This window comes from Anastrepha ludens, chromosome 5 (assembly GCF_028408465.1).
Source record: "Anastrepha ludens isolate Willacy chromosome 5, idAnaLude1.1, whole genome shotgun sequence".
NCBI classification, from domain to species: Eukaryota; Metazoa; Arthropoda; class Insecta; order Diptera; family Tephritidae; genus Anastrepha; species Anastrepha ludens.
Window position 1 is genome coordinate 35,649,858 of NC_071501.1, and position 11,948 is coordinate 35,661,805.

General features: G+C 33.2%; 1 protein-coding gene and 1 pseudogene across 1 annotated transcript; one reads left to right on the top strand and one right to left on the bottom strand.

The window, feature by feature from the left end:
* Positions 1-1,163: 1,163 nt before the first annotated feature.
* Positions 1,164-7,324, bottom strand: LOC128864636 (uncharacterized; annotated as a pseudogene).
* A 2,334-nt stretch (positions 7,325-9,658) lies between these two features.
* On the top strand, positions 9,659-10,041 carry LOC128864024 (histone H2B). The gene has a single exon (XM_054103494.1). The coding sequence runs from the start codon at positions 9,670-9,672 to the stop codon at positions 10,039-10,041; it is 372 nt and encodes a 123-aa protein (XP_053959469.1). The 5' UTR covers positions 9,659-9,669.
* Positions 10,042-11,948: the final 1,907 nt, after the last annotated feature.

An 11,948-nucleotide genomic window follows, 5' to 3' on the forward strand; every position in this document is an offset into this window, starting at 1 on the left:
GCTAGTTTTAGTCGATTTTCTTAAAACTCCTTAATATAAATCAATTATTACTATTGAAAATATAAAATATATCAAATTATCAATCATCTGAACAGTTTATTTTATATATTACTTAAAATAATATGCTTGAAAAAATAAAATTAAATATCTCCATGGTATCACCAGAGCAATTCTCAGTGGCGTTAGTTGGATGCATGAAATAATCCAATATTTTGATGAATATTGAAAACTTTAATTTTGGTTGAAATGAGTGATGGTAATGAAATAAATAAATTTCACTAATGTGAATTATTTTAATATAATATTTAATTTTTTTATATTAATGCAAATATTCACTAATCAATCGCATTTTTAAATATGTATATATATATATATATATATATATGTGTGCATACAAAATTTTTTATTTAATTAATTAAATATTATTTTACTTTATAAAAAAATTTAACTTTTTCTTTAAAAAGTTTGCAATATATGTCAAAGCAAGGTACAAAATTCCCATATGTACATACATACGTGCTTACATACACGTATACAACTTGTATGCTTGGCGAAGGCAAAAGGCAAAGGTAGTAAGAGTATGATTGTATTCCAAAGTTAAAGAAATAAATATAAATATGAAAATATAATTTTAACTACATATATATTTTTAAAAAGTTGTATTTATGTAGCGAAAAAAATTATTTAACAATTAAATATATCAGGCTAGAGGCCTGGGTGTTAAAATACAGCCATAATCTATTTAACACGTTCGCGGACACTTAAAAATTCAGGAAGCTGCAAAAATAGATAGGCAATTATTTTTGAAACTAGTTGTAATATCCTAAATCTGATTACACATGTATTATAACTGTAGTCAGAATATCGTATTTTAACTGTTATATGAAAGTACTTAATGAATCAAGTGGTCATTACTTTAAAATGTATATTAATTACAAAAACTTAAAGTTACATGAAATTAAATGAATAAAACTTGGCTTTAAAATTTGAATGCTATAGCATTCACGTCCGCGAATGTGTTAATTGTATAATGAGAATGTACATATGTACTCATGCACATCAAATATAGAATCACAACAGAATTGTGAGTTTGTTTAAAATTTTAATTGTACAAAATTTTGAATCTTTGTTAAAAGAATATTGTGGTCCTGAAAAGGACCGTTTTTTAAATATGTACGCAAGAAATTATTTAACCGCCGAAACCGTATAAAGTACGGCCTTGTCTCTTTAAAGCGTACACAACATCCATAGCTGTAACTGTTTTCCTTTTGGCATGTTCAGTATAGGTAACTGCATCACGGATAACATTCTCCAAAAATACTTTTAAAACACCACGAGTTTCTTCATATATCAAACCAGATATACGTTTTACACCACCACGACGAGCTAAACGTCGAATAGCTGGTTTAGTGATACCTTGGATGTTATCACGTAAAACTTTGCGATGGCGTTTGGCTCCACCTTTTCCCAAACCTTTACCACCTTTGCCGCGACCAGTCATTTTTTGATATTTACTATTTGCACAAGTAAGAATTTAACACTTTAACACTGTAACACTTCACCACCAATGAAATAACAGAAGCGAGAGCACATCTATTTATACCAAAATCTCACAACTGCAATACCCAAGACAAAAGGTACACCATACATCTATCTCGCTTCAACACATGCCTACATAATACATGGACTTGTGAAACGTATTAGTTGAAATTGCTACTTAAGATGTGAACGTCATACAATTTGTTATAGGTACAGTGTACAGTGTTCTATAGTGTTCAAGTGTGAGAAAATAATAAAGTGAGTAGCGAAAAATGGCTCGTACAAAGCAAACAGCCCGAAAATCGACTGGTGGAAAGGCACCACGTAAACAATTGGCGACAAAAGCTGCACGCAAAAGTGCACCAGCAACTGGTGGAGTTAAAAAGCCACATCGTTATCGTCCAGGTACAGTGGCGTTGCGTGAAATTCGTCGCTATCAAAAGAGTACCGAATTATTGATACGCAAATTGCCATTCCAGCGCTTGGTTCGTGAAATAGCGCAAGATTTCAAAACTGATCTACGTTTCCAAAGTTCTGCTGTTATGGCTCTACAAGAAGCAAGTGAAGCATACTTGGTTGGTCTTTTTGAAGATACCAATTTGTGTGCCATCCATGCTAAGCGTGTTACAATTATGCCAAAAGATATTCAATTGGCTAGACGTATTCGTGGTGAACGTGCTTAAATCAATAAGAAAACTTACGAAAAAACGGTCCTTTTCAGGACCACAATTTGTTAAACGAAAAAGATGAAAAATTTTATTGAAATATTTATGCATATATATGGGCCTGTTCGTAAATGCAAAAATTGGCAACACCGCAACTCATAAGTGGTCGAAAATGCAACAATGCAGTATATTGTGCGCAAATAGTAGCAAAACACAAATCATAAAAATGGCTGATGCAACAGATGTGTGCTGATTAGCAGTGGCAGTGCAGAATAATCATATTATGCAGCGCAGTGATGAATTTACGAATAGCCTTTATGTGTAGATATTTTTGTTTTTTCGTAAATGTATGTAGTACATACCTATACAGTTCTTTATCTACTCCATATCGTTTCTACTCGTGTGCTTTTAAGTATAGTCGGCATGCATGTATACACGTTTATGTAGGTATATGCACACATAACCAGTTTATAAGCAGCAATTTTGGCGCAATTCGGTAATATGTATAAAAATGTAATACACCTAATGGGATGCCACGTTCTTTATTAAGAATATTAAATGAATAAGAAAACTATTATAAAAAAACGGTCCTTTTTGGGACCACAATTTGTTTAATGAAAAAGATCAAACATTTTGTTGGAATATTTATGCGTAAACATATATGATATTTTTGTGTTTTCGTTAATGTACGTAGTACATACATACACATGTTTTTATCTACTCCACATCATTTATACACGAGCGGTTTTTAGTACAGTCTGTAGGCATGTATACACATGTATGAATGAATATGTATACATAACCAGTTTATATGCCGCAGTTTTGGCGCAAATATACATGCGTCTATTCACATTCGATAATATGTATGAAAAAATAACACATTTAGTGAGAAATTATTTAAATCTCTTTGTAAATGTATTTTGTCGTCCTGAAAAGGACGGTTTGTTTGCGTCGGTATTTATAATTATAATTCGCCTATATTTTTCACTTTATGCTTTCTTTTCGGTCTTCTTTGGCAAAAGTACAGCTTGAATATTAGGCAAAACACCACCTTGAGCAATAGTTACACCGGACAACAATTTATTCAATTCTTCATCGTTGCGGATGGCCAATTGTAAATGACGTGGGATGATTCTTGTCTTTTTGTTATCACGAGCAGCATTACCAGCCAATTCAAGAACTTCAGCTGCTAAATATTCCATAACTGCAGCTAGATAAACTGGAGCACCGGCACCAACACGCTCAGCATAATTGCCTTTGCGCAACAAACGATGAATACGACCAACTGGAAATTGAAGACCAGCACGATTTGAACGGGACTTTGCCTTTCCCTTAACTTTACCACCTTTACCGCGACCTGACATTTTCACTCTTATAGATTGTTCACTTCACTACACTAAAAAGCACTGTACTGTATTATACTCAATGTATAAGCACACTATTCACTGATACACAAAATGTGCGCTGCTTATATACTTTCTCGCTATGCTGAGCACCAACCCTTATACTGTGCTGTTGATCATCGTGCGTGTACTACTACTTCGTATTGTCTCGCCGAAGAGTTGGTCGGAAAATATACACTTAAGCCTGCACACGACACATGGTAGGTATAATAAGTGACAAATAGTGTGAGTGAAAATAAAATCATAAAATCATCAAAGTTGTGAAGAAATTAAAATGCCGCCAAAAACTAGTGGAAAAGCAGCAAAGAAAGCCGGTAAGGCTCAAAAGAATATTACTAAAAATGATAAGAAAAAGAAGCGTAAGAGGAAGGAAAGTTATGCTATCTACATCTATAAAGTGTTGAAACAAGTACATCCTGATACCGGTATTTCATCCAAGGCCATGAGCATTATGAATAGTTTTGTGAATGACATCTTTGAGCGCATTGCTGCGGAAGCGTCGCGTTTAGCTCACTAATACAAACGTTCAACCATCACCAGTCGCGAAATTCAAACTGCTGTACGTTTACTCTTGCCCGGTGAATTGGCCAAACATGCCGTCAGTGAAGGTACCAAAGCTGTTACCAAATATACCAGTTCCAAATAATTTTTCCAACTGAACTAATGGTATATAAATGATTGACCAAACAAGGCCCTTTTCAGGGCCACAAAATATAAATTAACAAAGAGAATGAGAAAATGTCTTCATTAATATCTCTACATACATACATATGTATGTATGTATGCACATTGAAATTAATTTTAAAATTCCTTAATATTGAAGAATACCAGAGCTATGTTCATATGGTTTCATTAGTCTATTAAATATGATATTGGTTTGTTGAACTACTTGGTTTTTAATTTTTAAATGTTTTCTACACACTGTAAGGAATAAATTCACTTTTGATCTTTTTGTTAAGAGATTTTGTAGCCCTGAAAAGGGCTTATTATTAATTAACCATGAGGTTCCGTTTGTAACTCACTTACAAACACCGTAAATTATTTACTTTTTACCTGCTGCTGTAGGTTTTTTTGCGGCTGGCTTTTTATTCGATGCAGACTTCTTGGATTTAGCAGCAGTTGCTTTTGCTTTAGCTGCTTTTGGCTTAGCAGTTGCAGATTTGGCTTTAGTTGGTTTCACTTTTAATGCACCACCCTTTTTTGCATCTTTCGCCTTAGCCTTTTCAGTTTTCTTCTTTTCAGCTGTTTTCTTACTGGCAACAGATTTTTTTACCTTTTTCTCACCACTTGCCGCCTTTTTGACTTTACTCAATGATTTTTTCTTTGATGCACCACTATCTGCTGCCTTCTTTTTAGCCTTAACCTTCTCTGCTGATTTTACGGCTTTTGATTTCAATTTTCCCTCGCTTGATTTACTAGCTGCAACTGATAGTTTGAATGAACCGGACGCACCTTTTCCTTTGGTTTGAATTAATTTGCCACTTGTAACAGCCGATTTCAAATAGCGTTTAATGAATGGTGCCAATTTTTGGGCATCACATTTGTATGTCGCACTAATATATTTCTTAATCGCCAAAAGTGATGAACCGCCACGTTCCTTTAAATTCTTAATTGATGCGTCGACCATTTGTTGTGTTGGTGGATGGGTAGGGGCAACCGACGGCTTTTTGGGTTTAGCTGCCTTAACCTTTTTGGCAACAACTTTTTTTTCAGCAATAGTAGCAGCAGTAGCTACTGGGGAGCTTACATTCACAACAGCAACTGAATCAGACATCTTTATTTATATATTGTAGATTAAAACCTCACTTTAAACACTTCACTCACTTTATGCACTGTACGCACTACACCAATAGAGCACTGGTAAATAAAGATAATTTCTGGAATTCAATATGTTGTTTAACTCGGTTTAAAATTTGAGAAGCAGAGCGAAAAGATGATAATCAAATTTTCACGTTCCAGTGCTATTTAGTGCTGCTATATGACAAACTTTAAGATTTATTTAATTCACTAAAATTCACTGAATTTACTAATTCAACAAATGAATATCTATAACGATAGTATGCATGTATCACTTCCATATCAATATACTTAAATTGGAATAAAGTCAATATTTTTCTTGTAACGAGTGTTTTAGTCGAAACTTTGTACTCAAAATATTACATTTTCGCTAGTTTTAGTCGATTTTCTTAAAACTCCTTAATATAAATCAATTATTACTATTGAAAATATAAAATATATCAAATTATCAATCATCTGAACAGTTTATTTTATATATTACTTAAAATAATATGCTTGAAAAAATAAAATTAAATATCTCCATGGTATCACCAGAGCAATTCTCAGTGGCGTTAGTTGGATGCATGAAATAATCCAATATTTTGATGAATATTGAAAACTTTAATTTTGGTTGAAATGAGTGATGGTAATGAAATAAATAAATTTCACTAATGTGAATTATTTTAATATAATATTTAATTTTTTTATATTAATGCAAATATTCACTAATCAATCGCATTTTTAAATATGTATATATATATATATATATATATATGTGTGCATACAAAATTTTTTATTTAATTAATTAAATATTATTTTACTTTATAAAAAAATTTAACTTTTTCTTTAAAAAGTTTGCAATATATGTCAAAGCAAGGTACAAAATTCCCATATGTACATACATACGTGCTTACATACACGTATACAACTTGTATGCTTGGCGAAGGCAAAAGGCAAAGGTAGTAAGAGTATGATTGTATTCCAAAGTTAAAGAAATAAATATAAATATGAAAATATAATTTTAACTACATATATATTTTTAAAAAGTTGTATTTATGTAGCGAAAAAAATTATTTAACAATTAAATATATCAGGCTAGAGGCCTGGGTGTTAAAATACAGCCATAATCTATTTAACACGTTCGCGGACACTTAAAAATTCAGGAAGCTGCAAAAATAGATAGGCAATTATTTTTGAAACTAGTTGTAATATCCTAAATCTGATTACACATGTATTATAACTGTAGTCAGAATATCGTATTTTAACTGTTATATGAAAGTACTTAATGAATCAAGTGGTCATTACTTTAAAATGTATATTAATTACAAAAACTTAAAGTTACATGAAATTAAATGAATAAAACTTGGCTTTAAAATTTGAAAGCTATAGCATTCACGTCCGCGAACGTGTTAATTGTATAATGAGAATGTACATATGTACTCATGCACATCAAATATAGAATCACAACAGAATTGTGAGTTTGTTTAAAATTTTAATTGTACAAAATTTTGAATCTTTGTTAAAAGAATATTGTGGTCCTGAAAAGGACCGTTTTTTAAATATGTACGCAAGAAATTATTTAACCGCCGAAACCGTATAAAGTACGGCCTTGTCTCTTTAAAGCGTACACAACATCCATAGCTGTAACTGTTTTCCTTTTGGCATGTTCAGTATAGGTAACTGCATCACGGATAACATTCTCCAAAAATACTTTTAAAACACCACGAGTTTCTTCATATATCAAACCAGATATACGTTTTACACCACCACGACGAGCTAAACGTCGAATAGCTGGTTTAGTGATACCTTGGATGTTATCACGTAAAACTTTGCGATGGCGTTTGGCACCACCTTTTCCCAAACCTTTACCACCTTTGCCGCGACCAGTCATTTTTTGATATTTACTATTTGCACAAGTAAGAATTTAACACTTTAACACTGTAACACTTCACCACCAATGAAATAACAGAAGCGAGAGCACATCTATTTATACCAAAATCTCACAACTGCAATACCCAAGACAAAAGGTACACCATACATCTATCTCGCTTCAACACATGCCTACATAATACATGGACTTGTGAAACGTATTAGTTGAAATTGCTACTTAAGATGTGAACGTCATACAATTTGTTATAGGTACAGTGTTTAGTGTTCTATAGTGTTCTACAGTGTTCAAGTGTGGGAAAATAATAAAGTGAGTAGTGAAAAATGGCTCGTACAAAGCAAACAGCCCGAAAATCGACTGGTGGAAAGGCACCACGTAAACAATTGGCGACAAAAGCTGCACGCAAAAGTGCACCAGCAACTGGTGGAGTTAAAAAGCCACATCGTTATCGTCCAGGTACAGTGGCGTTGCGTGAGATTCGTCGCTATCAAAAGAGTACCGAATTATTGATACGCAAATTGCCATTCCAGCGCTTGGTTCGTGAAATAGCGCAAGATTTCAAAACTGATCTACGTTTCCAAAGTTCTGCTGTTATGGCTCTACAAGAAGCAAGTGAAGCATACTTGGTTGGTCTTTTTGAAGATACCAATTTGTGTGCCATCCATGCTAAGCGTGTTACAATTATGCCAAAAGATATTCAATTGGCTAGACGTATTCGTGGTGAACGTGCTTAAATCAATAAGAAAACTTACGAAAAAACGGTCCTTTTCAGGACCACAATTTGTTAAACGAAAAAGATGAAAAATTTTATTGAAATATTTATGCATATATATGGGCCTGTTCGTAAATGCAAAAATTGGCAACACCGCAACTCATAAGTGGTCGAAAATGCAACAATGCAGTATATTGTGCGCAAATAGTAGCAAAACACAAATCATAAAAATGGCTGATGCAACAGATGTGTGCTGATTAGCAGTGGCAGTGCAGAATAATCATATTATGCAGCGCAGTGATGAATTTACGAATAGCCTCTATGTGTAGATATTTTTGTGTTTTCGTAAATGTATGTAGTACATACCTATACAGTTCTTTATCTACTCCATATCGTTTCTACTCGTGTGCTTTTAAGTATAGTTGGCATGCATGTATACACGTTTATGTAGGTATATGCACACATAACCAGTTTATAAGCAGCAATTTTGGCGCAATTCGGTAATATGTATAAACATATAATACACCTAATGGGATGCCACGTTCTTTATTAAGAATATTAAATGAATAAGAAAACTATTATAAAAAAAACGGTCCTTTTCGGGACCACAATTTGTTTAACGAAAAAGATCAAACATTTTGTTGGAATATTTATGCGTAAACATATATGATATTTTTGTGTTTTCGTTAATGTACGTAGTACAAACATACATATGCATTTCTTTATCTACTCCACATCATTTATACACGAGCGTTTTTTAGTACAGTCTGTAGGAATGTATACACATGTATGAATGAATATGTATACATAACCAGTTTATATGCCGCAGTTTTGGCGCAAATATACATGCGTCTATTCACATTCGATAATATGTATGAAAAAATAACACATTTAGTGAGAAATTATTTAAATCTCTTTGTAAATGTATTTTGTCGTCCTGAAAAGGACGGTTTGTTTGCGTCGGTATTTATAATTATAATTCGCCTATATTTTTCACTTTATGCTTTCTTTTCGGTCTTCTTTGGCAAAAGTACAGCTTGAATATTAGGCAAAACACCACCTTGAGCAATAGTTACGCCGGACAACAATTTATTCAATTCTTCATCGTTGCGAATGGCCAATTGTAAATGACGTGGGATGATTCTTGTCTTTTTGTTATCACGAGCAGCATTACCAGCCAATTCAAGAACTTCAGCTGCTAAATATTCCATAACTGCAGCTAGATAAACTGGAGCACCGGCACCAACACGCTCAGCATAATTGCCTTTGCGCAACAAACGATGAATACGACCAACTGGAAATTGAAGACCAGCACGATTTGAACGGGACTTTGCCTTTCCCTTAACTTTACCACCTTTACCGCGACCTGACATTTTCACTCTTATAGATTGTTCACTTCACTACACTAAAAAGCACTGTACTGTATTATACTCAATGTATAAGCACACTATTCACTGATACACAAAATGTGCGCTGCTTATATACTTTCTCGCTATGCTGAGCACCAACCCTTATACTGTGCTGTTGATCATCGTGCGTGTACTACTACTTCGTATTGTCTCGCCGAAGAGTTGGTCGGAAAATATACACTTAAGCCTGCACACGACACATGGTAGGTATAATAAGTGACAAATAGTGTGAGTGAAAATAAAATCATAAAATCATCAAAGTTGTGAAGAAATTAAAATGCCGCCAAAAACTAGTGGAAAAGCAGCAAAGAAAGCCGGTAAGGCTCAAAAGAATATTACTAAAAATGATAAGAAAAAGAAGCGTAAGAGGAAGGAAAGTTATGCTATCTACATCTATAAAGTGTTGAAACAAGTACATCCTGATACCGGTATTTCATCCAAGGCCATGAGCATTATGAATAGTTTTGTGAATGACATCTTTGAGCGCATTGCTGCGGAAGCGTCGCGTTTAGCTCACTATAACAAACGTTCAACCATCACCAGTCGCGAAATTCAAACTGCTGTACGTTTACTCTTGCCCGGTGAATTGGCCAAACATGCCGTCAGTGAAGGTACCAAAGCTGTTACCAAATATACCAGTTCCAAATAATTTTTCCAACTGAACTAATGGTATATAAATGATTGACCAAACAAGGCCCTTTTCAGGGCCACAAAATATAAATTAACAAAGAGAATGAGAAAATGTCTTCATTAATATCTCTACATACATACATATGTATGTATGTATGCACATTGAAATTAATTTTAAAATTCCTTAATATTGAAGAATACCAGAGCTATGTTCATATGGTTTCATTAGTCTATTAAATATGATATTGGTTTGTTGAACTACTTGGTTTTTAATTTTTAAATGTTTTCTACACACTGTAAGGAATAAATTCACTTTTGATCTTTTTGTTAAGAGATTTTGTAGCCCTGAAAAGGGCTTATTATTAATTAACCATGAGGTTCCGTTTGTAACTCACTTACAAACACCGTAAATTATTTACTTTTTACCTGCTGCTGTAGGTTTTTTTGCGGCTGGCTTTTTATTCGATGCAGACTTCTTGGATTTAGCAGCAGTTGCTTTTGCTTTAGCTGCTTTTGGCTTAGCAGTTGCAGATTTGGCTTTAGTTGGTTTCACTTTTAATGCACCACCCTTTTTTGCATCTTTCGCCTTAGCCTTTTCAGTTTTCTTCTTTTCAGCTGTTTTCTTACTGGCAACAGATTTTTTTACCTTTTTCTCACCACTTGCTGCCTTTTTGACTTTACTCAATGATTTTTTCTTTGATGCACCACTATCTGCTGCCTTCTTTTTAGCCTTAACCTTCTCTGCTGATTTTACGGCTTTTGATTTCAATTTTCCCTCGCTTGATTTACTAGCTGCAACTGATAGTTTGAATGAACCGGACGCACCTTTTCCTTTGGTTTGAATTAATTTGCCACTTGTAACAGCCGATTTCAAATAGCGTTTAATGAATGGTGCCAATTTTTGGGCATCACATTTGTATGTCGCACTAATATATTTCTTAATCGCCAAAAGTGATGAACCGCCACGTTCCTTTAAATTCTTAATTGATGCGTCGACCATTTGTTGTGTTGGTGGATGGGTAGGGGCAACCGACGGCTTTTTGGGTTTAGCTGCCTTAACCTTTTTGGCAACAACTTTTTTTTCAGCAATAGTAGCAGCAGTAGCTACTGGGGAGCTTACATTCACAACAGCAACTGAATCAGACATCTTTATTTATATATTGTAGATTAAAACCTCACTTTAAACACTTCACTCACTTTATGCACTGTACGCACTACACCAATAGAGCACTGGTAAATAAAGATAATTTCTGGAATTCAATATGTTGTTTAACTCTGTTTAAAATTTGAGAAGCAGAGCGAAAAGATGATAATCAAATTTTCACGTTCCAGTGCTATTTAGTGCTGCTATATGACAAACTTTAAGATTTATTTAATTCACTAAAATTCACTGAATTTACTAATTCAACAAATGAATATCTATAACGATAGTATGCATGTATCACTTCCATATCAATATACTTAAATTGGAATAAAGTCAATATTTTTCTTGTAACGAGTGTTTTAGTCGAAACTTTGTACTCAAAATATTACATTTTCGCTAGTTTTAGTCGATTTTCTTAAAACTCCTTAATATAAATCAATTATTACTATTGAAAATATAAAATATATCAAATTATCAATCATCTGAACAGTTTATTTTATATATTACTTAAAATAATATGCTTGAAAAAATAAAATTAAATATCTCCATGGTATCACCAGAGCAATTCTCAGTGGCGTTAGTTGGATGCATGAAATAATCCAATATTTTGATGAATATTGAAAACTTTAATTTTGGTTGAAATGAGTGATGGTAATGAAATAAATAAATTTCACTAATGTGAATTATTTTAATATAATATTTAATTTTTTTATATTAATGCAAATATTCACTAATCAATCGCATTTTTAAATATGTATATATATATATATATATATATATGT

Bases quoted from the DNA above. Each gene is read 5' to 3' on its own strand.
- LOC128864024 (XM_054103494.1), top strand. From the start codon at position 9,670: ATGCCGCCAAAAACTAGTGGAAAAGCAGCAAAGAAAGCCGGTAAGGCT.